At 44.1% G+C, this 27,583-nt stretch overlaps 1 protein-coding gene and 1 non-coding gene across 6 annotated transcripts in view; both read left to right on the top strand.

Moving 5' to 3' along the window:
• The window catches only part of ZBTB38 (zinc finger and BTB domain containing 38), a 76,150-nt gene extending 48,872 nt beyond the window's left edge, over positions 1-27,278 (top strand). For all 5 annotated transcript variants that reach the window (XM_029213936.1, XM_029213938.1, XM_029213937.1 and 2 more), the window contains one exon: positions 20,691-27,278. In XM_029213936.1, the coding sequence (XP_029069769.1) occupies positions 20,691-24,284 (3,594 nt within the window). In that variant the 3' untranslated portion in view covers positions 24,285-27,278. The remainder of the gene's footprint in view (positions 1-20,690) is intronic.
• Positions 17,156-17,228, top strand: TRNAE-CUC. Its single transcript has one exon. It is a non-coding gene; the product is annotated as a tRNA-Glu (tRNA).
• Positions 27,279-27,583: the final 305 nt, after the last annotated feature.

Genomic DNA, 27,583 nt, shown 5'->3' with positions numbered 1-27,583 from the left:
AGAAAGGAGAGGAGATGGTGTGTATGAAAGTGATTTGTAAATGACATAGGGCTAAACAGGACTAAGGGGAGGAGTTCTTGTCTCTGTGCTGCGTTTGGGTCCAGAAAGTTGGCGTTTGGGAACAGTCAGGACAGGGAAGGCGGTGTTTTTCTGGGTGAGCGGATATGGGCACTGGAACAGCTGCGGGCTGGCTGAATTCCCCGGTGCGGCAGGGTCTGAGGATGCTGGGATGGGTAAAAACAAGTGGCCCAGGCTAGTTAGGGAGAATGTGGAAGGAGAAGGATGGTTGGAAATTAGAGTCTTGCTGTGCTTATTGATACAATGGAGCTGAGAGAATGTAATGGTCAGGGTTTTGCGTTGGGTCACCTGTAACCAAGGACCAACCCAGAGACCACAGATCAGCTCCAGGGGCTTGATGTCTTGTTCTTTTACTCGTAGGTTATTCCCAGCAATTTCACCCCCAGCAGCTCTGAGGTTTTCTGGGTCTCAGAGCAAAAGCTCACCTACCCTGGGGTCCTAGCATCTCCATTCCAAACATATTAATGTATTAAGACGCCGGAGTTTCTCTTCACAGGGTCAAGGTGACTTCGTGACTGTGTGGCTTCAACCTCCTTCCTCTTTAAAGATGAAGCCGAGGCTTTATCTCTTTTATTCTAATAGACTGAAGAATATTTTTTAAGTCGTCATCAGTATAACAGTTCTGAACTTGAATCCCATTCTGTCACTCTCCAGAGGAGAGCATAGCAAACAGCTTTTTTGTCACAGACGTCACCACCCTAAACTTATCTGAAAGTTCCTGGAGCGGGAGTCAGCATATCATTTTTCAGGAATCAGTAGGTATATTTTAAGATGGAATTGTTCTAAAATACTCCAACAAATTAGAGATAATGGACCAAGTGAACACCATTAAATTTGACCAGAATGAGTGAGTTTTTGAGTATCAGTTAAAAAAATTCAGTCTTGGAAGTTGGCAAGCCAAAGAGGAAGAACACGAGGACAGAAAGAAGAACCCCATGCCAAAAAAAAAAAAAAATTCTGTATATTATAAATAAAATCAGTTATCGCGCAAGTACCATTTGCTGTTCACTTGCACTGACTGGGTGTTCCTATACTCGTTGAATCCCCCCAGCACCCCAGGAGGTGTGTATGATTTGCTCCATTTTATATGTGAAGAGACTGAGGCTTAGGGGGGTCAGGCATTTTGTAAAGTCCTGCTGTCAGTGAGCGGGTCCCAGCAGCTGCCAGTTGAGGAGTATGGTGCATTTTAAGGCGTGCGGAGCCAGAAGTGTAGAAACCTGTTTTGGTCACACCATGAGACCTTAGGCAAGTCATTCTACTTCTCCGTCCCTCCATTTTCTCATATCTAAAATGGGAGCGTTGGACTAAACAATCTAAAGTTCCTCATCTTATAAAATTCTCTTTGCTAGGGCATAGTTGAAGGAATGGGAGATGCTTAGCCCAGGAAAGGGACATGCAAACCTTCCAAGGGCTGTCGCGTGGCAGAGTTGACAGTTGAGGGCTCTCCTTGGACTGCTCCCCTAAGGAGGACTGCTCCCCTAAGGAGGAAATTCCCACTGGGTGGAGTGGTCCTTACCCCTGGTCTGCAGAATCTCTAGAATCCATCTGTGGCAAATTAAGAAGGAGTTAGAAGGCACACTCCACCAAGAAGCTTGCTCCCTTTGCTTTTTGTTATCCAGAACACCCAAGGTCTGTTTATTTTGAAGGGAGGCTCCCTCATCTGACATTTTGAGAAAGGTTTGGGGGACTAGATTCCCAGTTGCTCAAGACCCAAGAGCATCTCTTTGTGTGGACTCAGCACCATCTTGTGGACATGGTTCTGTGAACTGGGGATGGACTCTGATCATCAAATATAAAGGAACCTCAGGACACAATCCTGAAAGAGTTGCTGCCTGGGAAAGGCTCTGTCTAGGGATCATGTTTTGAAGAGGGGCTGCCTGCTTTCAAATGTAGGATCTGCCTTGGGGAATTTACTTTTATGACTCTAACCCTATTATTATGCCCATGACACCTGGGAGAGCAGAGTGGACAGGCTCAGTGACACAGTAAGCCGGACCTTCCCAGAGTTGTGGTACAGTACAGCCAGGGTCCTGTTTCCGGGGCAGGGGATAGAGGGCATCAGTACAGAGGCCTCCTCAAGAGGGGGCCCCAAGCCGCTTCCCCTCTGGCCTACTTCATCCTGTATCCTGCATCCGGCCTCACGTCTCCAGGTCTAGGACTCTGCCCTGCCCCCTCTTCTTCTTGCTGGTACTGATTGCCACTCAGAGCATAACTTACGTTATGGTGCTTAAAGGCCCCCTTCCCCAAGAGGTGAGGATGGAAGAGATTGAAGGTGTGAAGGGAACAGAGCACTCGAGCTGAAAAATGCTTTGCCTTCCCCCACCCTGTCTCCTAATGCTGGTGAGGCTAGCCACATCCATGTTCTTGCTATTTCTCTGTGGGAAGAAACTGAGTAATAATCTCATCCAGGGCTAAGATGACGGTCGAGGGCAGCCTTGCTCAGTGCCTTTACCAGACTGGAAAGAGCAACCTGTGGCCCTAGAGAGGCCGCTCGAGGGTAGAAGCTCTCTCTGGATGTTCAGAACCCCAGCCTCCTCTTCTCTGCTTATCCTTCACAGTGGGGTTGGTAGGGGGTTGGGGGAATATGTGTAAAAGCATGCATGGCTCCCCCAAATAATAAGAGTCACCGATTTTGCATTTGTTAATACACAGTTTTTGGCTCTATTGATATTATATTACATCGTGATGCATGTACCTGTTCTTTATTTTTTTTAACATCTTTATTGGGGTATAATTGCTTTACAATGGTGTATTAGTTTCTGCTTTATAACAAAGTGAATCACTTATAGTACCTGTTCTTTAAAAGTGAGTTATTTGTTCTTTCAATTACATTTCTGTACCCATATTAACATATTCTCCCAAGACCTTAGTATAGGAATGCTTAATGAATTACCCACAGTCCCTTATTTTGCTAAATATTTATTTTTGCACTTACCTTCCATAATTATGTTCTTCTAACTTCCCTCCCTCCTTTTGGGGTCAGCCTGGCCTGAGCCCCATAGCTCCTAACCATCCAGCCTGCCCAGAGCTAAGTTGCCCGGGCTTCCTGGAAGCCCTGGAAGCCGGGGACTCTCCAGGCCACTCATCTCTCCACTTCAGCCCCAGGGAAATCCCCACTTACAAAATGATCCCTGCTTCCAACACCCTTTCAACCAACAAGTGTTAAATTGGTTGCTATTATCATAGTGAGGTGGGCCAGAGAAAAGGGTTGTAGGAATTGTTTTGTTTTCTGGAATTTTCATGGGAAATTATCAGGGCCAAAAAGAGCAATAGAATGAGATACTACGTTTTATCTGGACTGTCTCTTCTAATCCTATTAAGAATTAAGTTGCACTATTATATCCATTTTATAGATTAAAAAAAAACAAGTCTTGAGATGCTAATTAACTTGTTAAAATTCATACAGCTACTAAGTGGCAGAACTGGAGTTTGAACCCAGGAGTATGTAAGCAGGGGCCCTGCTCTACCCTCTGAGGATAAAGATGTCTCTATATCTTTAGGGGGAGAAAGGACGGCCCCGGGAACAGGAAGGGGAAAGCTCGGAACAATTGACTACCTCTGACAGTTGTCAAAAATTTTCATCAGTGGAAGCTTGAACCAGAATCCCAAATCAGCACATAAATGTGCAAAACCCCAGACTGAACCCAAATTTAAAAAAATTTTTTTTACTGAATCAGCCACAACCTAATGAATCCATTAAACTGAGACATAAACTAAAAAGACTTTTAAATCAAAAAACTGAAACATCAGAATGTTCTCTAAAATAAATCATAACCAAACTGACATATCATTAGGTTCCTAGTTTAAAATAAGAGAGAGGAGGTCTCAAGACTTCATCCCCGCAAAACCTTGGTGTGAGGGCAAAGGAGCAAATGTGGTCTGCCAGGAGTCTAAAGAGACAGGAGAGGTGATGAAGCAGGTCACAGGGGAGGCTTTCTTATGAAATAAAAGAATATCGCATATCGAAAATAGGAACGTGACCCCATAAGCAGCCAGCACCTGGCCATGTTTATATAGCCAAATTTGAGTGACCTTCTGACCTAAAAGGACAAGTGCACAGACTGGAAATGTATAGATGATTTAAGTATTTGTTTTAAACATTATTTTGGTTTCCTTTCTATCAAGCTTTTTACTGGAATTGCTAATAAATTGCAAATAGCCAACATGAATAATTCTTATTTAAAATTTTAATGCCTTCTTCCATAGGCTTAGAAGAAATGCTCACAAATGATGCAACTGAAAAAAGAAAATCATTTCAATGATACTTGTAACTAAATGCCCACATATGACCTAAGGCTCAGACGTAATAACTGCTCTCTGCATTAAAGAAGAATGATAAGTTAATGAGCCCCTCTGGGGTATTAAACACTGGGGTGGGGACTGGGGAATCCTGGGTGCACAGTGAAATAGAATACTTGTCCCTGCCATTGAGGAATTTCACGTTCCCTAGATTTGGGGCCTGGGGGCCAAGACTTGGTAGTATTTGCTCCGGCTGACATTTACCACTAATAATAATTAATTGGTAATAGTAACACTAATAATACCTAATGTTTATTAAGCTTGATTTCGTGTCAGACATTAAGCCAAGCACTTTATAGGTATTATCATTTAATCCTCATGTTAACCTGGTAGATTCTATTATTAGCTCCATTTTGCAGATGAAGAAGCTGAGGTGCAGAGTTTAAGAAACTTGCCCAAGGTCACGGCCAGAATGTGACGAGAGCCACTTGACACCAGAGTTCAGGCTCTTAGCCATGGTGCCAGACTGGACATGGGCTGCCTTGTCCCAGATTATCCTTCGGGAGAGCCCTGTTTCAGGAGTGGACTAATACGGTGCTCTGGGGTCCCTCAGCTCTCTTAGTTCAGTAGCTTTCATCTCCCCCCTCCGCCCCTTCTGTGCCCACTGCTCATGGTAGCCCCTATGTTACACTCAGTAACTGGTGGGTGGTAAGGCGTTCACTAAATATTACCTTCAAATGGAAGTGGATCAAAATGATAATATTTATGAGTGCCAGCTATTACTTTGAAGTTTACTTTTCTTGAGAAAATAGAAGTAGAAATTTATGGAAAATCCTGAATTTCCCTGAAGTGTTCACCCCAGGGCCATCTGGTGGTCCATATGGAGTCTTTGTGCATATCGGGGAAATGGCTTCTCCTGGCAGGGGGATGCAGCCCTCACCCAGGGTACATGCCTGGCCAAGCAGAGCGCGGACTGGCTCTCAGCCCTGCCCTTTACCCTCACAATGTACCACAGGACATGACCTGTCCCCCTGCACGTGGCAGCCCTGCTCAAGTCCAGGCTACCGATTGCCAAAGCACTCACACACCGGTAGGTAGGCTGGGGTCGTGAGCATAGGAGCCTTTGATACCGAGAAAGAGCTGGAAAAGCTAAGTGCTTTCTTTCTTGGTGCTCCTGAACCTGCAATGAAGAGTGTGGTTTGGGGGCATCCTGCCCGGATTTTAATCCCAGCTCTACCACTCACTGGCTAAATAACCTTGGTCGAGTTACAAGGCCTCTCTGAGTCTCAGTTTTCTCATCTGCAAAATAAGGTTGCTGTGAGGTTTCAATGGGATGGTGTATATGGAGTGTGTAGAACAGTACCGGGCACAGGGATGCGCTCGTCTGGTGTTGGGGGCATGGCACGTGGCTGGCATATTTAGGTGAACTTCTTCCTTCACAGAATGAGTCGAGTTGGGGATGTTGGCGCATTTGTGGCGGGATGTCGATGTCACTTTAAAGCAGCCCTCAGGAAGGCTGCCCAGAGGGGCTCCAACACAAGCAGGGGACACAGTGCTTCAAAATGTAATTAGAAGTCGTGGACCAGCTCGTGTGCATAACATACCTGGGTAATTTTCAGCAGGATGCAACAAGCCTGCCTGCCCAGACCCTGTTCCCGAAACTGATTCAGTGTCAACAGTGTCACCTGGCACATATTCTTCTTGAGGTTCCACAGGTGAGCCTGAGGTGCGGCTCCACTGAGACCCACCATTATAAGCTCACATTACAATGCCTTTTCCATCTTACTGTTGGTTGCCTGATGGGGGAAAAGGGCTTGTGTATGCCTTTGGAGTGGGTCACAGAGCCGTGTACCAGGAAGCACAAGCATCCACAGTTTGGGGACCCAGAAGCAGCCCACAAGCCCAGCTGCGCTTCACCTAGCCCGGAACCTTCTCCAGGTCCACTTCTCATGAGAGGAAGCCGAGTGAGGGAAACATTGGAAGGAACTGAAAAGTGGTTACAGAGAGTGGACACCTCTGGGAGTGCTTGAAGGGAGGACAGATACAGAAACAGGGTCCTTACAAACACCCAGCACCAGGGCCTTATGCTATACCCACATGTTGACAACTTTAAATTTTTAGTATTTAAAAAAACAGTTAACTTTTCAAAGGTTTGTTGCTAATTCCGTCCAAGCACTCAGTAGACAAAAGGCCAAATCCCTGGAGCTTAAAGGCAAAAGAACAAAATTCAACTGAGTACATTTTAAAGATCTTACTGGCTTTATATTTAGTGATTCATGAGTCAGGCAGCATGCAGTCTAGCAGATAGAATGGAGCTCCAGAGAGCTATACAAGGTGAGAGATTTTATTGGAGGAAGGGAACAGAACAAGGAAATTATACTAGGCAAAAAGGTGGGTTGATTATTGCAAGGTTCCTTTCCTTATAGGGGATGACGGGGGTTGTCAGGCAGATTACCTAACTAGTCCTGATCAGTCTATTCCTGATTTAAGCTGATACCTAGTTTTGGGTTGTTTTGCCGGAAGAGCCAAAACTTTAAGTTTCCGTTTGGTGACATGGGGCTTAGCATAAGCAACTCCATTTTGGGCCTGTTGTTTTGTCTTTAACAGAACAAAGCATATCATTAGAGCTTAAAGGAGTGTTCTTTTCCTGTCTTTGAGCCAAAGTAATAATAGTAAGCAATTTCAGTGTTTCAAAGCTATGTTTCATTGTTTTAACTTGTGTGAGCAGTAAATACTTTGTAGCAGTGGATGGCCCTGGCTTGTCTTATCCAGCTCAGCTTTAGGCCAGCAGAGTTGATATGTGTGTGTGTGGTTTTTTTTCTTTTTTCCTTTTATAATGTCAGAACAGACTTTTCGATTTTTTTTAATGTTCAACAAAGGTGTTTCTCCCTTTTAGCATAGGTGACAAATAGTAGGGGAGTTCGCGTTGACCTAATGCTGGATCCAGAAAGCTTGGTGATAGTGCCAGGTATGGTGGGCTCTAGAGAGCTTACTGTTTGGGTGGTTTTTGTTTTTGCATTTATTTCATAAAGGTTTATCAGCACTGTTATGTGCCAAGTGTGGTGCTAGGAGCTAGGGGAGACTGTGGTAAACAGCCTCACAGCCCTCACAGAATTTATACTCTTGCGGTAAAGCACACATTTGTCAAATGATACTTAATTACAATAGTAGTAAGTACTGTGAAAGAAGAGTATGCTGAGAGTATAGGACAGATGAACCTGATTGAGGGGGAAGGGATTGTTGGATAGAGATCAGGATAGGCTGCTGCCTAGGCTGCAGAGGCATTCTAGGCTTCAGAAGCAGCATGTGCAAACGCCCTGAAGTGGGAAGATCCTCACACATTTAAGGAACAGAAAGGAGGCCGGTGTGGGTTGGAGTGGCAGGAAGTGAGGTCAAATCACAGAGGACCTTATATGCCTTAGTAAAGATACTGGAATTTGGGCTTAGGGTTTTAATGAGCCTCACTGGCCATGTCTCAGCTCCGTGTCGGCCAGGAGACTCTTTTCTCTGTCATGGAGAAGGCTCGCTCCCAAAGCTGGCCCCACCCTGGAGATTTTCTTCCTCTAGAGCTGCCCTGATGCTTCATACCCACTGGTCTCATGCTTTATCCTGCCTGACAAGTCCCCAGCATGAGCCTTATGATCCCTGAGACCGTATCATCCCCAGGCCCGTAATGAAAGGATTAAATCTAAGTACTCGTGGTGGGTGAGTACCCAAATGAAATGAAAGTGAAAACTCATCTTCCTGATGCATTCGCTTCAGATTAGTAAATCCTGGCAGTGCACATCCTTGGCTTTTGTCTCTCGAGTGCTTGGACTGAATTGGCAACAAACTTTTAAAAATCAACTTTTTTTTAATACTACAGATTTTAAGTTGGCAACGTGTGAGTATAGCGTAAAGGCCTTGGCGCTGGGTGTTTAGCAAATTCTGGGCTGTGGGGCAGACACCATGGCTGACTCCGTGTTCGTCTGGCACCTTGAAAACGCCTTTTTCCCCGTTACTGTACACCCGGCCGGCCGTGATGGGCCCCAAGCCCCTGGCGCGTCATCTGGCTATGCTCAGGTTGCCCCGGGAACCTGCCGCCCGTGGCCAGGGGTCTGATTGCCTGAACTCTGATCCTCAGCTGCCCTTTTTGGGGACCCCTCTGGCAGATCCTGCTTCATGTCAGGCAACATGTCCCAGTGACTTCTCGGCACGGGACCCAGGCAGGCTGCCCCCGATGGCCTTAGCTCTTAAATCTCACCTGGGCCTGTTGCCGGCCGCGGGCTTCTGCAGTGGTGATCCTGGACCGCCGGCCTGCAGCCTGAACTTGGGGCAGAGCCATTGTGTGCTGGAGACAGCGTGTCAGCTGTTCTGACTTCCCTCCTGCTACGTGTGTGCGCACGCTCCTGAGGCAGCAGAGTGCAAGAGGCCGGGCGCGGCGCCGCCCTCAGAAATTACAACTCTGCTGTGAGCGAGGCACTTCTCCGGGCTCAGTTTCCACATCTATACCGTGGGCATGAGAGTAGCAGCTTCCATATGGTGAGCCCTGACTCTGTTAATTCATTTAACCCTGTGAGTTCGTAGTAGTATCTCCATTTTCTGCGCCTTCCTCGCAGGATTATGAAGGGGATTAAATTAACGTGAAGTGCTTTACAACCTGAAATGTATCAGATGAAAGTAATTTTATTCAAAATGGATTGGGGCAGTTGACACAGATGAAAATTGTAATTCGCAGTACTCACAGTGCCTGTCCGTATATAGTGGTGATTCACAAACGTGTATCTGTTTGTAGTACAGGTCGTTCATTTAGCACATGAATGTGTGCTGAGGGCCTGCGATGTATCATGCACTGTTCTAGGTGCTTAATATACGTCAGTACAGAAAATCAAAGATTGCTGCCCTCGTGATGCTTAAGTTCTAGCAGGCAGATGGATAATGAATAATGAGCACATTGTGTAGTGTATGGGGATGTTATGAGTGCTGTGCACGAGAAACAGGCAGAACAGATAAGGGGGGCCAGGAGTGCAGGTCGCTTTTCTCATCAGGGTGAGTCTCTCTGCTTTCAAATATTTCCCGAGTGCCTGCCGTGCCCTGTGGCCTGGAGACACAGCAGTGAATGGGACGAATAAGGTCCTTTCCGTCCTGGAGTTTACTTCCTGGCAGGTACAGTGGACAGTTAACAAGCAGACAAGTACATGTGATAATTGCAGGTTGAGGTGTGTGACATGAAGGAAATAAACCAGGTGATGTGAGAGCAAGTAAAGCCGGCAGCAAACAGAGAGATGGGGTGGGCCTCTGAGTCGACGTTTGAGCTGGGCCTGAAGTATGAGTGAGCCAGCCCCGGGGCAGGACCGGAACCAGGGCCAGGAGAGACTCGGAAGGTGGAGTCAGCCCAGGGAGGCCTGAGTGTCAGCACAGAGAGCGGGGCAGAGAGACCGGTGAGTCTGGGGAGGGTGGCTGGGACCCGTGGGCAGTGCAGGGCCTCGCAGGCCACAGCGAGGGGTCTGGATTCTACCCTAACATCTGGGGATGGCCACTGAAGGGCTCTAAGTAGGGCCTGACTTGGATCTCCTTTGTGCTGTTAAAAGGCCGCCCTGCGCACTGTGTGCCTAAGCCGTCCTCTCCGTAGTCACACGTGAGGAGGACACAGTCAGTTCTCAAGCTGATTCCCGCCCACATCCATCGAACCCCTGCTGTGTGCCAAGCACTGGGTGTGGTGCTTTTCATGGGCATTTCTTGGTTCACTCCTCTCTGCCCAATTTCTGATTTGTCCAGAAAGAGTCCATGCAAACTGTGATTCATTGTCTTGCAGGAGTCCCCCAAAAGCTGGGGTGCAGGGGGACCCTGGGGTGGAGAACAAGGGTGCGATGGCAGGTGGATTTAGGTGGTTTAACACCAAAGCAGCAGTTGGTCTCTGTCCTTTTTTAGGATAACCCATCCTGTGACTCGCAGGAGGTTCATTGTTGTTCAGAAGCCAGAATGTACAACAGTTCTTCCCTCCACCCTCCCTGACAGGTAGAGGTCAACTGAGAGGAACAGGCCCATTCAGTCAGCTGGCCCTTTAAGAAAATGGTATTTGGCTTTTGAAACCAACTCTAGATGATAAGCTCACCCCTAAAATGAGAAGTTCCAGGGGATAAGACCCCTGTCCCGGTCGTTCTGGTAACTCAGTGCGCACAGCATTCCAATTTAAAATGCCTTTTCACATTGGCATCTCTAAATGTCAGTGGAATTTGGTGGAGACAAGAAAGGCCTCAGAGATAGACTCTCTAAGCCCGTTTGCCAGCTTCCTTAAGCAAGCAGGTGTCCAGGCAAGCTTGATGGTGAGATGACCCCAAGGGCTACCCTAAACATTGCTGTGTTTCAAAAAGAAAAAAAGAAAGCACCTTTTCCCCCTTTCACCTTTCCAAACTAGCAACTGGAAATATTTAACTGGGCACATTGCATCACCCACGAATCTGATAATACTCGTTCTCACAGTCTGTGCACGCAACTGCAAGTCTGGAGACCAAACATTTACCTATTCAAAATAATGTATTCAGTAAAGGTGTTTCAAGCCAATCCCCCTCTCTGTTGGATGGACTCTAGTAGCTTCCTGAAGTTAGTCTTTCCAACCACCTGAATTTCAGATGAAAAACAAACCTCCTTTGTTATACTACACCTTCTTGAATCTGATAGCTTAAATGCATGAAAGTCTGATAAATGCAGCTCTTCTCTTCTCCTTTTGGGCTGCATTTAGAAGGCAAATCAAGAGGATTTTCCTTTTCTTAGACGTAGCTGAACTCTATAAAGGGCTTCTGTTTTGTAATCTGTTTTCGAGATCTGATGCGTGTGTTTCTAACACCCCATCACGTGAGGAGGTCTGACGTAGCCACCCAACATGACTATGAGAAAATGCACTGCAAAGATGTGTGTGGGATGGTGGAGCCAGATCACTGAAGCAGTGTCCTTTGTCAGAACACTTTCTGCAGAGAATAGCAGATCCATGCAGTAGATTCCACTTCAGTATGGGGCCTGCGCTGGCCCAAAATGGACTGTGAGTTTGACTTTTGCAGGATTCCAGGTCAGTATCCTAACATAGTGTGTTCTTTTTTAGTTGGGTTTTATTTCTAAGTGTCTTTTTATAGAAGACTTGTAGTAGAAAGAGGAGAAAGTTGCTCTGTTGATTTAGTTTCGTTATTATGTACGTTAGGAATTGAGCGGCCAAGGTGCTGCAAGAGGGCTCTTGGCTTTTTCTCTGATCAGAAGATACAGAAAAGTGGGAATCAGTCTGGCCCTGGAGAGTGGCCTTGAATAAGTGACTTGAATTCTCACTAAGAATGCAGACTGGACAGGGTTACTTCACTTTCCATCTGTCATGTCTTAAAGATTTGCTAATAAAAGATTTCATTAACAAGGTCTATAAAGTTCTACGTAATAGTTACACTGGTTAAACAACTTGAGGTTTATCAATTTTTTTTTTTTTGGTTGACATTGTGAGAGTTAAAATTTTTATGGAAACTATCATTTTTAAGTTTTTTGACTTCTCTGTATTTCAGTAAAATTGCCTTGTCAAATTTTGGGAGAGAAGATTTAATTAAGGTGGAAATACTGGAATTTGTTGGTTGGATCATTGTCAGGAATTGTTTCCTTTGATTTCAAGTTCAAAACCAGGAAGAGTATCCAGGATATAATGGGGAGGGGCTCATTTAGTAGATGAATGGATAGAATTGTAAGGGCAAACGGAATGCTGTGACCAAGATAACCTTTGAGATTTGGAAGGCAAGGATTCAAGCAGTGATAGATTGTGCAAACAGAATATAGGCAGCAGCCCTGCATACCAAGGAACAATTTTCACCTGAGTGTGTAGTGGGGAAGGCCCACACTAGGCAAATTGGTCCACCTGTTTTTCAGCCCTGTTCAAACTCAAGTGATAGATAGCAATCGCTTCACGCTTGGAAAATTAAAGACAGCTGTAGAGGGTGTGTATATGTGTGACTGTAGGTGTGTCTGTTTCTCTATCCCTTGGATTTTCCTTCTGTCTCCTGGGCGTTTCTGCTTTGTATTTCAACACACTTTCATTTATTTTGTCTTTAGTTCCTTTAGGCTTATATATGATTCATTTTATTGAGTAAAATAATTTCTAAATAGTTTCTTTAAAAATGATTTTGAGCATTGTCTTATAGGTTAGAGAAGTGGTTCTCAAACTTTTTATTCCCAGGACCCCCTTACACTCTTATAAATCTTTAAGGACCCAAAGAGCTTTTGTTTATCTGAATTATATCTATCAATATTTATCATATTCAAAAATTTAAATGAGAATTTTAAAACTATTAACTTATGAAAATTAACTGTGATAAACCCAGTTACATGATAAAATGATGTATTTTAAAATATATTTTAAAAATAACTATTTTCTAAAGCAAAAAATATAGTGAGAGACTTCCCTGGCGGTCCAGTGGTTAAGACTTCACCTTCCAATGCAGGGGGTGTGGGTTTGATCCCTGGTCAGGGAACTAAGATCCCACATGCCTCTTGGCCAAAAAACCAAAACATAAAAAACAGAAGCGATATTGTAACAAATTCAATAAAGACTTCAAAAATGGTCCACATGAAAAATATCTTATCTATATATATCTGTATATAGTGAGAAGAATGGTATTGTTTTATGTTTTTGCAAACACAGTTGACCCTTGAACAGCACAGGGGTTAGGGGCGTAGACCTTCCATGTGGTCGAAAATTCGCAGTCTCCCTTCCTTCATATCCACAGTTCTGCATCTGTGGATTCAGCCAGTCGCGGATCGTGTAGTACTATAGTACGTACTTAGTGAAAACCATGAGCATATAAGTGGATCTGAGTGGTTCAAACCTGTATTGTTCAAGGGTACGCTGTATCTTTCATATCTGACTTCAGAGAAAGACGGTTGGATTTTCACATCTGCTTCTGGATTCAGCTGCAATGTGTTGTTTTAGTTGAGTTATACGAAGAAAATCCAGCCTCACACAACTAGGTAATTGGAAAAGGGAGAAGTTTTTTAATAATCTTTTCAGTTAATTGTGGATATTCTTTGATACTACACCAGAACTTACCAGTGGGAATTTCTTAAAGGTTAATTGCAACGTGGAATCCGTATCAGTGAACTTTCTGTACTTTGTTACATTTAAATCCACTGGTCTCTCTCACACCTTTTAGCCCCTGCATGATTTTTTTGGTAATACGCATTGGTCATTTGGAAAATGTCGGTTCACTGAGCCATGCATAGTATCCAGAAACCACTTTCATTACATCACCACCAACATCATCAGAAAAATCATTATGTACTGAGGAGTGTTGAGCTCATTGTGGTAGATGCAGGTTTTCCAAAATTCTGTTTCTGCTTCAAAGTCTCTTGTTACTGGCAACAAAATGGCTACTTCCTTGAAATGACAGACTCACTTAGTTCATTTTCAAGGAAGTGTTTGCCCAAATACCCGTATTTGAATAGCCATGGTTTGTCTTATCATTTTTTTCAAGTAAAACTGGTGTTCCATGAAAAGAAAAATTGGCTAGTTCAACTCAGAGCTCAAAGAAACACCCAAGTGCTTTTTCTCAAGGCAGTATGCACCAGAAGTGTACCTCCCATTTTACCACACAACAGTAAGAAGACGTATAGTCAAGGGTCAAGATTTAATAAAATGAATAATTTTTACTCCTTAATCCAAGTGTTACTGGCTTGATGTTTGTTCAGTTGCCGGAAGTTTTCCCCATCTTTGCTTTTGCACCATTAATGCACATGTCAGCATGATAAAAAAGATGAATGACATCTTAGTGTTGTCATGAAAATAGGTTTTTTTTTTAATGTCTTTATTGGAGTATAATTGCTCTACAGTGGTGTGTTAGTTTCTGCTTTATAACAGAGCGAATCAGCTATACATATACACATATCCCCATATCTCCTCCCTCTTGCATCTTCCTCCCTCCCACCCTCCCTATCCCAGCCCTCTAGGTAGGTGGTCACAAAGCACCAAGCTGATCTCCCTGTGCTATGCGGCTGCTTCCCACTAGCTATCGATTTTACGTTTGGTAGTGTATATATTTCCATGCCACTCTCTCACTTGGTCCCAGCTTACCCTTCCTCCTCCCCGTGTCCACAAGTCCATTCTGTACATCTGCGTCTTTATTCCTGTCCTGCCCCTATGAAAACAGTTTTGACCTCAAGAGCTTGCCGATAGGGTCTTGGGAGACCCAGAGGTCCATGAAACATACTTTGAGAACCGCCAGGTTAGAAGGAAGCTAGGGGGGGAAAAAAGAACAGGAATTTATTTTTATTTTCCTGGTAATTTTGCTTTCTCTAGAGTAGCATTTGGGTTCACCTAGGTCTAATTTTTAAAGCTTTAAACCAGAAAGCTTTCTAAGCACAGTATGTTATTTAAGGCCTTTGCTGCCCGGGGTCTGAGGAGCCAGTGCGTTTCTGCTCACTGTCGACATCAACAGTGTGTTGCACCCGCCCTGCGGGCGCAGAGGGTACCAAGATGAGCTCGGTTGTCCCTGCGCTCAAGGAGCAAACAGGGAAAGATAGAGATGTGGACAGACGCACAACATTACATGCGACTATAAAGGGAGGAACCCCAAACTAGAAATCCGTGAGGAAGGAGGCTGACCAGAGGAGGTGTCATCTGAGATGAGTGAATGATAGGAATTGCCCGGCAGCGGAGCTAGGGGCGAGGATAGAAGAAGAACCTCAAGAGGAAATACAGTTTTTCTTCTAAAGCTTCATACGGAGCGTAGAAATCCTCCCGAGTGATGAGGAAAGGACCCGTATAGGGAGTCCCTGTGCTGTGGGTGTACTGAGGAGGCTGGCGTGGGGAGGGGGCCTTCTGCCTTGTACCTTAATCCACCTCTCTACTGTTTGCATGTTTTACCATCAGCATAGATTTATTTTACTTTTCTAAAACGTTAATTCTACAAGTAAGTGAAGAAAAGTCATTTTAATCATCAAAAGCATCTTGTTTAAGTGCCCACCTTTGCATGCGATGAATGTGTATTGTATAAGGCTGGAATATGGCAGGAGACAAAAGGAGCAGCAGATTCTAAATATGCTAATTAAGTAGAATTTCCTAGTGGCATTTATATGAAGTATAATTATAAAGTATGTTTATCATAGATTTATAAAATTCTTAAAAGCATTTACATATTTATAAAGTATACTTTATGTAAATGTACATATATGTAATTATAACTTTAGAATTTTATATTTAATTTATATAGAGATATATATTTTGTTTATATAGTTATGTATATGAAAACAGGATGATCATTCATCCTCATTTCCCAGGGTACAGTCCCAATGTATACCTGTTGCCCTGGCATCGTTATTAGTTGCACCCACTTTCTCTCGCAAGTATCCTGTTTTTTATTTTTTCTCTTTTTAAATTTATATATTTTATTTTTGGCTGCATTGGGTCTTCGTTGCTGCACGCAGGCTTTCTCTAGTTGCGGCGAGCGGGGGCTACTCTTCGTTGCGGTGCACAGGCTTCTCATTGTGGTGGCTTCTCTTGTTGTGGAGCACGGGCTCTAGGCGCGTGGGCTTCAGTAGTTGTGGCACGCGGGCTCAGTAGTTGTGGAGCACAGGCTTAGTTGCTCCTCAGCATGTGGGGTCTTCCCGGGCCAGGGCTCGAACCTGTGTCCCCTGCGTTGGCAGGTGGATTCTTAACCACTGTGCCACCAGGGAAGTCCAAGTATCCTGTTTTTTAGATGCTGAATTAAAAGTTCATCCTGTTTGATGTGTTTATAAAATATATTTACATACAGCATATGTTCATATAGTTATATAGTCATAGATTTATTGGTATGTGCACGTGGATATATATGTATGTGTATTTATGTGTTTAGAAGGTGTATGTTAAAAGCTATTACAGCTAAAATACCAACTCAGGGAAATAGTAGCATAAGTCAGATGACCACAGTTACCTAATTACAAATTAGTTTATTTTTTTTAATATTGGCTTACCAGAATTTTTGCATCTACATCATTTTTGTTAGCCTTTTTCATGCTTATTTATTCCATCTCAGCAGTACTACTGAAAATAATATACTGCACGAAACTTGCTTTTTTGAACACGTTTTAGAAAATTACGTGTAAATTGAATTTCATCTGCTTTCCAACTTCTGTTTCTTTTTCTGAAGTCTGTTGTGGGCTTTCCATTGGCAGGAACTCCTGAGACTTCTGTTTTCATTTACTCTCAATGCAGAAATATAACAGAGAAGATCACTTTAATTTTTCTTAAGTCAATGAATACTATTTTTGGTGAGAATGACTGCCTCCCCCCACGAGCTCATTTATGTCTTAATTCTAATTTTAGGGATATCGTTAAGTGTGTCTGTTCAGAACTGTGGGTGCAAAGTGATTCTGCTTAATGTTCTTATCAGTTGCACAAACCAAACTGCCTGAAGGGGCCAGGCTGGGCTTTTTACTGAGAGAAGCCGCTTGGCGGTAAGTACTTGGACAGGTAGCACGTGCGTGCAGGTGACAGTGACACAGGGACACAGCCACGCGGTTGCCAGGCAGCCAACAACCCCTTCGCTGTCCAGTCTTCCTGTTTTTCAAGAAAAGATATGTTGATTTTTACGTTAAATCTTACTTGTTTTCAACATGAGCTCAGTTTTTCAAAAACATGGTTCCAAAAACCATGGGGGTCAAACACAGTGTTTGGGGACCAGGTGTGCTTGTGGCCTATGGTGGGTCCCCTCTGGCCTACAGACTTCTAGCTTATTTCTTTGTTGCATGTTGGACAGGCAGAATATGGCTTGAAATTGCATCTTCAACAACTTTCACCGCATTTTCACTTCGCATTTGCGGATTTGGATTCTTTTTACTAAACTGTTACACTGGGAATTCCCTGGTGGTCCAGTGGTTAGGACTCCGCGCTCTCACTGCTGAGGGCCCAGGTTCAATACCTGGTCGGGGAGCTAAGATCCTGCAAGCCACATGGTGTGGCAAACAACAAAAAGCAAACAACAGCAACAACAAAATAAAAATAAATAAAGTGTTACACTGACTCCTAGATTACAAGCTTCTTGAGGGCGTAAAACCCTCGACTGTGCCTTTTTCTGACTGAAATTCCTTTTCCTCAGCTTTGTCCATATCTGCAAGGTTTTGCTGGGCTCACACCCGTTCCCAAGCCCCTCTCCCCCCGACTCCTGAAACCTTCTCCCAGCGCTCTTGACCCTTCACCTTCCCTGGGAATCTGTGTTTTACAGCTTTTCATGAGCACATCTTATTTTCCCTGTTGTACCACAGACCTTTGGGGGCGGTATTTTTGTTCCTCTAGCGGCCCTGGCTTTTAGTGTCAGCCCCCAGGCCTGCTTCTGCCTGGTTGATAAAAAACCACCGGAAGAGCCTCTGAGACAATGTGGGAAGGAGGCTTGTCAGTGTTTACTCGGTGTGCCTTTCCAATGTGTTATCATATGAATGTATTACTTATTCACGAAATAAGGTACAAAAGTACATACGGATTCCAGGGTCTCACCCCAGCTGTTCCAAACCAGAATCTCTGCAGGGGCGGAGTAGGGGGAATCTGTAAACCTGTACTATTTTAAAGCTTCCCAGCTGATTTTGATGCCTAGCCAGGTTTGGGAACTACTGTCCCAAAGCATGAAGTAGGTATTCAGTAAACATCTGTTCAACGGAGAGATGAACTCTTATCTTCCTGTAGCACTTAGCCTGATGCCTTGTACTTAGCAGTTGCTCAATAAATATTGGTCGAGGGAATTAAAGTAAGTTTTGAGTTCAGATACTAACTCCCCCGGCCTCACTTTCTTAGGTGTAGGTGGAGCCATCACTCCTTCCCAGGTTCCCACTCTGTCTGGGGTGGATGGATTAATTCTTACCTGGACCACTAGGACGGCCTCGCTAGCTGGTTTGCAACCAGCTGGCCTCCCTCTGATCCTTTCCACACACTGCAGCCTAAGTGATCCTGAGTGATTTTTTTTTTAACTCAAATCTGATGATAACTTTTAATGATAACTAGTACTGGCAATATAAAACTTGCTGTGGGGAGTCCTCTAGAGCCCATTATGGTCTGGTCTGACCCTTCCAAACAGGAGAAGGTACGAGTCAGGAGAGAAAGTAGATCCTACAGGGGCCCAGAACAGAGAGACCTCAAGGAAGGCCAAACAAGCACCAGCCAAGTATGTTATTGATCTATAAGCCAGTGAAGGATAGACTGCTGCTATCCATTCAGGGGTGAACCTTTCTCCCTTCAGGGCACAGAGGAAGCCATAAAGATCCCCTTTTTTTAAGTTTATATTCTTTATTTTTTTGGCTGCGTTGGGTCTTAGTTGTGGTATGCGAGATCTTCATTGCGGCACTCGGGCTTCTCTCTAGTTGTGGAGCATGGGCTTCTCTCTAGTTGTGGCGTGCAGGCTTCTCTCAAGTTGTGGCATGCGGGTTCTCTCTTCTCTAGTTATGGCATGCAGGCTCCAGGGTGGGTGGGCTCTGTAGTTGTGGCGCGTGGACTCCAGAGCACGGGGGCTCTGTACTCTAATTGAGACGTGTGAGCTCAGTATTTGTGGCGCTCGGGCTTAGTTGCCCCGTGGCATGTGAAATCTTAGTTCCCCGACCAGGGATCGAACCCAAGTCCCCTACATTGGAAGTTGGATTCTTTGCCCCTGGACCACCGGGGGTGTTCCAGAGATCCCTTTTCATTTAATTTTATTTAAAGATTTAATCCCCCACATCCCTAGAAAAGATTCATGGAAGGTTCCACTTAAAGGCAGGGAAAACAAGAGTAAAAGAGCTATCACTAAATCAAGAAAGTGAGACAGTAGTCACACCAGAAACCCAGGCTCACAGTGGCCACAACAGTCGATGGTAAACATTAGTTCTAAGCATCCTCGTCTCGAGAATTAAGAGAGAATAAATGTGGTGAGTACCTTGTTCTCATTATCTGAATAATGAAGAATTTGTTAGTAGAAATGCTCTTTTTCCAATGGCTGAATGAGATAAAAAGAAGTTATCGAATGGATTCTTGTATAAAGGACTGTCTAAATAACATAATGGGCAGAGCTTATAATCCTTACAAAAAGGTGAAAAGAGATCCTTTATGTGGCCATCTGGTCTTTTCCAACTGAATAAATGCCGTGGGCTAAACATTATACTCCAGTGCTAGGAATACATTGCCACTGGGAGTTAAAGAAATAGCAGCAAGATACATGGCTTTCTGGACATCATGTGATTAGAGATAGACTTGATGAAGAGCTGGGTAGTATATCCTTTAGACCAAAGGGGGTATTTTTGGGGGGGGGGGTACAGATTAAGTCCGGGAGTGATCCATTAGTGTGTAGTGGAATTAGTTTGGTGAGTTGCTGTTAGCGTTTTTTACGTGAAAGAGAATTAGGACAGAACAGACTGCATCACACGTAGTAAGGGTAAGTTTTAGTTTCGTTTCTGTCTTAAGTCACTGTGTACCGTGTATTTTTGACTGTGGGTAACTATGAAAGCCGCTGCTCTGGATTGTTCCTCACTAGAATATTAGTGGGTAGGCTCTGGCCATTCTAGGCTCATTATAGAACATAGAGGATAACAAGACCTGAGCTCTGGGAACAGCGGAGGTAGCATCCTCAGACCAGAACAAGAGCCACAGTGCCTTTAAATTGTGCTAATTTAGGAACCTGTGACTAGACACGGTATTGTAAACTCAGAAATATACTTTCCTTGTTTTGTCTTGTCTCCTTTTTGATTGAACACCCCAGTCTACTTTGGCTGTGATAAAAGCGAAATCAGAAGGAACGGGATGGGTCCCCACAAGGAAGGGCCAGAGGGCAGAGTGCCCCTAGTGGTCAGACTTGGTCATGCAGACTGAGACTACACTGAGAAACCCTTCGGAGCCACAAATCAGGAATGGCTCCTCCAGTTCTTGCTTCTTTCCCGAGCAGCCAATGCCTTTACTCACAGGTACTGCTTACTTAGGGAAAACTTCTAAAAAATCATTTTCCTGCTTCATGAATTACGTTTGGATCAGATCATCAGGGCGATCTTCTGAAATAGATAAGGAGGCTTGTGGTAGGACCATGGCATTGCCCGACTCTAAGAGTTCAGTGCGGCAGCCCTGCGTGATGATGAGACCTTTAACATTTGGCCGGGGAACCTTTCTCCAAGCTACAACTTTGGAGAAAGAAGGAGAAAAAGTTCTGGGAGGATTTCCAACTATAACAACTATTAGCAGTGGTATGAGGAACAGGCTGGGGCAAGATAAAGATTAAACTTCTAAGGTTGACTCCAAGTCTTGGGAGCAGCAACAGAATGAGATTTTTAAAAAAAAACAATTATTTTCATACAAAAAACGTTTTTCAAAGAAATTAAAAACAGCCGACAAATAAAGGAGCTCCTTGTGGAAGGGTCTCTGAACCATTTCTCTCCTCTTGTTTCAGATGACAGTCATGTCCCTTTCCAGGGACCTCAAGGACGACTTTCACAGCGACACAGTGCTCTCAATCTTGAATGAGCAGCGCATTCGGGGCATTTTATGTGATGTCACTATCATTGTGGAAGACACCAAATTTAAAGCCCACAGCAATGTCCTGGCTGCTTCAAGCCTTTATTTCAAAAATATCTTTTGGAGTCACACCATCTGTATTTCCAGCCACGTCCTGGAGCTGGATGATCTCAAAGCCGAAGTGTTTACAGAAATCCTTAATTATATCTACAGCTCCACAGTCGTCGTCAAGAGACAAGAAACAGTCACTGATCTTGCAGCTGCAGGAAAAAAGCTGGGAATATCCTTCTTGGAAGATCTTACCGATCGCAACTTTTCAAATTCCCCAGGTCCTTATGTATTCTGCATTACCGAAAAGGGAGTGGTTAAAGAAGAAAAAAATGAAAAAAGGCATGAAGAACCAGCCATCACTAATGGGCCAAGGATCACAAATGCATTTTCCATCATCGAAACGGAAAATAGTAATAACATGTTTTCTCCACTGGACTTGAGGGCAAGTTTCAAAAAGGTCTCCGACTCCATGAGAACCACCAGCCTTTGCCTGGAGAGGACTGACGTCTGCCACGAGGTGGAGCCCGTGCACACCCTCGCCGAGCACTCCTACGCAGTGTCTTCCGTGGCTGAGGCTTACAGAAGCCTGCCTGTACGGGAACGGGACAGCAGTTCACCTGGGAAAACAGGTAAAGAAAACTGCGAAGCTGTTGCAGCAAAACCGAAAACATGCCGAAAGCCAAAGACAATCTCCGTACCCCAGGATTCGGATTCACCTCCAGAAAATATACCCCCCCCTCCAGCAACCAACTTGGAAATGAATCAAGAAGGAAGTCCACAGCCAGCTGCAATTCTTTCCCTTTCAAAATCTCCCAACAACAACGAAGGAGAGGTCCATTTTCCCAGGGCAGATGAAAATAAATCCTCTGATGTCCCCACACTGCCAGCCACAGAGGTGCCGCCTCTCATTTACAATTGTAGCTGTTGTTCCAAATCTTTCGACAGTAGCACTTTGCTCAGCGCCCACATGCAGCTTCACAAGCCAACCCAGGAGCCCTTGGTGTGCAAGCATTGCAACAAACAGTTCAGCACCCTCAACAGACTGGATCGGCACGAGCAGATCTGTATGAGGTCAAGCCACATGCCCGTTCCTGGAGGGAATCAGCGCTTCTTAGAAAACTATCCCACCATTGGGCAGAATGGAGGTGCATTCACAGGTCCAGAACCTTTATTATCTGAGAATAGCATTGGTGAATTTTCCAGTCCCGGAAGTACCTTGCCAGAAACAGAACACATGGTGAAATTTGTTAACGGGCAAATGCTCTACAGCTGTGTAGTATGCAAACGTAGTTATGTGACTTTATCCAGCCTCCGAAGACATGCCAATGTTCACTCGTGGAGGAGAACGTATCCTTGCCATTACTGCAACAAAGTATTTGCACTGGCTGAGTATAGGACAAGACATGAGATTTGGCACACAGGAGAAAGGCGGTATCAGTGCATTTTCTGCCTGGAAACGTTCATGACCTACTATATACTCAAAAACCACCAGAAGTCTTTCCATGCCATCGATCATAGACTTTCCATCAGTAAAAAAACAGCAAACGGGGGCTTGAAGCCTAGTGTCTATCCATATAAGCTTTATAGGCTCCTGCCCATGAAATGCAAGAGGGCTCCTTACAAGAGCTACCGACATTCTTCCTATGAAAATACTCGAGAAAACAGTCAGATGAACGAGTCTGCACCTGGTCCCTATGTTATTCAGAATCCACACGGCTCTGAATTGCCTACTCTGAATTTCCAAAACAGTGTAAACACCTTGACCAACAGTCCAGCCATCCCACTGGAAACACCAGCACGTCAGGATGTACCCACTTCCACCAGTGCACAAAACGCAGAGGGTACCAAATGGGGAGAGAGGGGAGAGTTGAAAGTTGATCTGGACAGTAACTTTTATTCGACAGAGGTGTCAGTTTCTTCGGCTGAAAATGCCGTCAGTTCGGGCCTCCGGGCAGGGGACGCGCCCGTTTTGTCTGTGAGTAATGGCAGTGAGAACTCCACCTCTGTGATCAGCTACAGTGGCTCAGCCCCCTCGGTCATCGTGCACAGCAGCCAGTTTTCGTCGGTGATAATGCACAGCAATGCCGTTGCTGCCACAAGCAGCCACAACCCCGCAGCCCCTTCGGACCTGGCTGGCAGTCAGAGCCCGAAAGACGACGGCAAACCCGAGCCAGACAAAGTGGGGAGGGTTGTCAGCAGACCCAAGAGCATGAAGGAGAAAAAGAAAACCATCCTGTGTAACAGGGGAGAAGTACCAGAGGAGTCCAGATACATTGCTGATCCTGGAGGGTCATTGAGCAAAACCACAAATATCATTAAAGAAACTAGTAAAATTGAAACTTACATCGCAAAGCCTGCTCTCCCGGGAACCTCCACAAACAGCAACGTCGCGCCCCTTTGCCAGATAACGGTGAAAATCGGGAACGAAGCCATTGTGAAAAGGCACATCCTAGGATCTAAATTGTTCTATAAAAGAGGGAGGAGGCCCAAGTACCAAATGCAGGAGGAGACTCCGCCACGAGAGAGTGAACAGGAAACCAACAGAGACAGCCCGATCGGGCTCTGCCAGTCCGAGTGCGTGGAGATGAGTGAGATGTTTGACGATGCCAGTGACCAGGATTCCACGGATAAACCGTGGCGCCCTTACTACAACTACAAACCCAAAAAGAAATCCAGACAGTTGAGAAAAATGAGGAAAGCCAACTGGAGGAAGGAGCATGAAAACAGGAGCCCGAGCAGCAAATGTAAATACCCGGCCGAACTGGACTGCGCAGTGGGGAAGGCTCCCCAGGAGAAGGCCTTCGAGGAAGAAGAAAATAAAGAGATGCCCAAGTTGCAGTGTGAACTCTGTGACGGAGACAAAGCCTCGGGGGCCGGGAATCAAGGGAGGCCCCACCGGCATCTCACGGCCAGGCCTTATGCGTGTGAGCTCTGCTCCAAGCAGTTCCAGAGCCCCTCCACCCTGAAGATGCACATGAGGTGTCACACGGGAGAGAAGCCGTACCAGTGCAAGACCTGCGGACGGTGCTTCTCGGTGCAAGGCAACCTACAGAAACACGAGCGCATCCACCTGGGCGTGAAGGAGTTCGTCTGTCAGTATTGCAACAAGGCCTTCACGTTGAATGAGACCCTCAAAATCCACGAAAGAATCCACACTGGCGAAAAGCGATACCACTGTCAGTTCTGCTTTCAGAGTTTTTTGTATCTCTCCACGAAAAGGAATCACGAGCAGAGGCATATCCGAGAGCATAATGGGAAGGGCTATGCCTGCTTCCAGTGCCCCAAAATTTGCAAAACAGCTGCTGCCCTTGGAATGCACCAGAAGAAACACTTATTCAAAAGCCCAAGTCAGCGGGAGAAAACGGAAGGTGACACAGGCCACGAGAACTCAAATCCCCTGGAGAATCCACATTTCATTGATTCAGAAGACAGTGACCAAAAGGATAATGGACAAACCGTTGTTGATAATGTCCTTTGAATGGTGATACTTAGAAAAATCTTCGAAACTATAAGTTGGTGGGTTTGGGTTTTTCGGGGGTTTTTTGGTTTTTGTTTTTTTTTTTTAAGTTAGCCGTTTTCTTGTTTCTGTTTAATTTTGTTCACATAACAGTCATGAAGGAGTGAAATGTAACAAAGAAAATCTCATTTGTGAAAATTCCAGGAAAAGGATCCTAATATCTACTTTGGGTTTTAGCGTTAACTTCATGCAAAGTACACAAAAACAAAGTAGCTGAATCTTCCAGTATCCCAAGTGACCTGTGAAAGTTTATGAAGTTCTCAGCTATGATATTTCTGCCAGTCGGGGGAAAGAAAAGAGTTTAATTTTAGCGTAATTTAAAACTTTCTAATAAGTGCTAATAGGAACTGGCTGCTGAACTGTCTTTAGTCACTGGAGAAAATAAGGGTCAGATGTCATGAAAATGTCATCTTCATAAATAAGTTCAAAGGTAAATGAGCTATGACAGTCATTATTCCCAACCAGCTTCTATTAAAATTGTTTAAATTAATGGATACATACGAAACAATATAGTTGAAAATATGTGTGAAATGAGTAACCCGAGTAGGACATTCATACATTATCTAGAAGTACTTTTCTGCAACACAAACCTTGTAAAATACATATATAAATCACTCTAACTTTTAACTGTCCATGTCCCCTGTAGTGAATTATAATGATGAGCAATAGATCTGCAAATAATGAGGACTGATGTAAAAATCAGTAGAAAGCATTTTGAATATTACTTAAGAGCATGTGTATGCTTTTAGATGGAATGCTGTTCTCTTGAAGTTATGGCTGAGCTGTTATTAGAACTGGTCTACTCAAGTCACAGAAAACATAGGTCATGCCTTATCCATGGGGGAGAGCCTTCCCAGAAGTTACCTGTGGTTACCTGTGCTGTGCTGTATATTACTTTTTAGTGGCCTCACTTCAGAAAATGAAGAAAGGTCAGATTCTTCTGAAACTCCCTGCAGTCTTCCATCCATCACAAGGCCATGGACATGGAGGTCTTTCCAGATAGATTTAACCAGTCTCAAGGGTTCAAGTAAAACCTGACGCCTTCCATGCCACTGAAGGAGTGTCCAGGAAATTTAGCGCAAAGCATGTGTACGGTGGTGAATTCCCAGGCACTTGAAAGTGACAGAAAGCCCAATCCCTACCATTGTTAGCCTTCTTGGAGATTATGCAGCCCACAAGCACATACTATTTAAAAAAAAAAAAAGGACAAGAGAAACACACACCCCCGCCCCACCCATTAATGACTTGAGGGGGCAGAGGGAGTGATGATCTTCCTTGCCTCGAACAGAGCTTTGTCTTTGGGGGGTGGGGAGATAGAATGTGGAGTGACAAGGTTCCATCACTTACTGATATGACTCAGAAATACATCCACAAACCAGATGCCTTGTCTTAATGTTCGCAGACATCTAGCCCGCTTGCTGAAAACCACTTCCGTTTTTAATGTTCTTTTATGCTGACCCACACCATCAGCACTGCCCTCAAAATCTAACTGCCCTGTAGGATATTCCGTCATGTGGACTAGGTTCCTGGGAGGCTGGAAGTCATGATTCTTACTTTTTAAACTGCCAGAATAGGAGAGAGAGAGAAAACATTCTTACCCCTTGATGACCAGTATGAGCAGAATCTGGAACCCGGTTCAAGGATGACCTGCAGCCATTCATGTTCACGGGATGTGATAGCTGGAAACCCAAGATTACCCAAGGTTGCAAGGTTACCATTGTGAAGAAGTAGCTCAAAGGACTCCAGATTCTCTCTCCAAGCGTTGTGATACCTCCATGAAGAAGACTTAATAAGGATTGGGGTGGGCAAGAAAGCATTTAAACACCCAGAAAAGGACATGATCAAAGCTGACCTTTTTATACTGTAGTACTTTGCTGTTAAATAACCCCAGTATTGTATTTGCATTTATCTTTTGTTCATCTGCTTTCACTTACAAACAGTATTATGTAATAGAGGAAAATGGAAAAATGCAAACGAGTCCGACTTTATTTTATACATTGTATATATGTATACCTGCACTATTCATTTGGGTTTTGTTAAAAAGATAGTTGCAAAGGGCCTAAGAAATTTTGAATTGATGATTAGAAAATTGAATAAGCAATCCTGTGATCTACTAATTTGTTTTATCTCAATTAGGCTTATGGATCAAGGAGAATTACTGTGTGTTTCAGTCACTTTGATTTGAGGTAACTCCAAATATAAAATGATTACATGTACTGATGTCTCCCAGCCCTTCCATGTGGATACTTTTTAAGTGGACTTGTATGCTGATAATTCTAGACCAAAGTAAATATGGCAGAATATTTATACATGAAAAAAATAATTTTGCAAATATTTTCTATAATTGTATCATTCGTTGAAAATGTTGATAGCTTGTGTTAGTTTCAGGGAGGGGTGTATATTTTGATAAAAAAAAATACTTGACTTTGTAATCCTGTATATTCTATACAATTTATAGCAGAGCCGTTTTAAGACAGCCTTGTCGCATTTTTTGTTAATTGTGAAAATTTTATTCTAAGTGATGTTTATGCATTGAGTACATAACGACCAACTAGAATTAAAGTAAGTGTGAACAGTGAACATACTGTATGCTGTACAAGATATATTGTAATTTGCTGTTTTAGCATCTGTATTTTCGTTAGAAGATATTATTAAATACAGATGTTAAGGGTTGGAAAAGTCTAATTTTATTTTTAGAACTAATGGATATAAATTTGTTTTTGCTTGATTAAAATAGCTTATTCCTACGTTGTCTCTTTTTAAACGTTTTAGTGTTATTTTGTGCAGCCAAGCAGCTGTTTCATCTGTGTGAGTCACAGCATTGTTTCACATATGAGTCATTCAATATATTTCTGTTTCCTTTCTTGTTTACATTCCATGGTACCTGCTTACATGCTTAGGACTCAAATGGAATATGACATTAAAAAAAAGCAGAATAAAAGAGACTGAACTCTTGTTATCATTTAGTGCTTTGGATAGGCCTGATCTTACGATAAATCAGAGTGTTGGAAGTATTCTGCTCTGGACATCCACAGAAAACAAAGTACGCTTATTAACTAGCAGGTATTCGGCAACGTTCTTTCCGTGGGCCGTTTCATTCAGTCCTTTCCCGACAACCTTAGGAAGTAGACCTCATTATCTGCATTTTATAGTGACATTGAGCAGATCCCACAGCCAGACAGTGCCAGGATCGCAACCCAGGGCTGCCTGGCTCCAGAGCCCATGTGTTTGTTCCTTCTCAGTATCTTAGAGGGAAATTC

The sequence above is a fragment of the Monodon monoceros genome, unplaced genomic scaffold, assembly GCF_005190385.1.
Source record: "Monodon monoceros isolate NGI ecotype Baffin Bay Population unplaced genomic scaffold, NGI_Narwhal_1 Super_Scaffold_11, whole genome shotgun sequence".
Classification (NCBI taxonomy): Eukaryota; Metazoa; Chordata; class Mammalia; order Artiodactyla; family Monodontidae; genus Monodon; species Monodon monoceros.
Note: the sequence above shows the minus strand (reverse complement) of the source record. Positions and strands in the feature narration are given on the sequence as shown.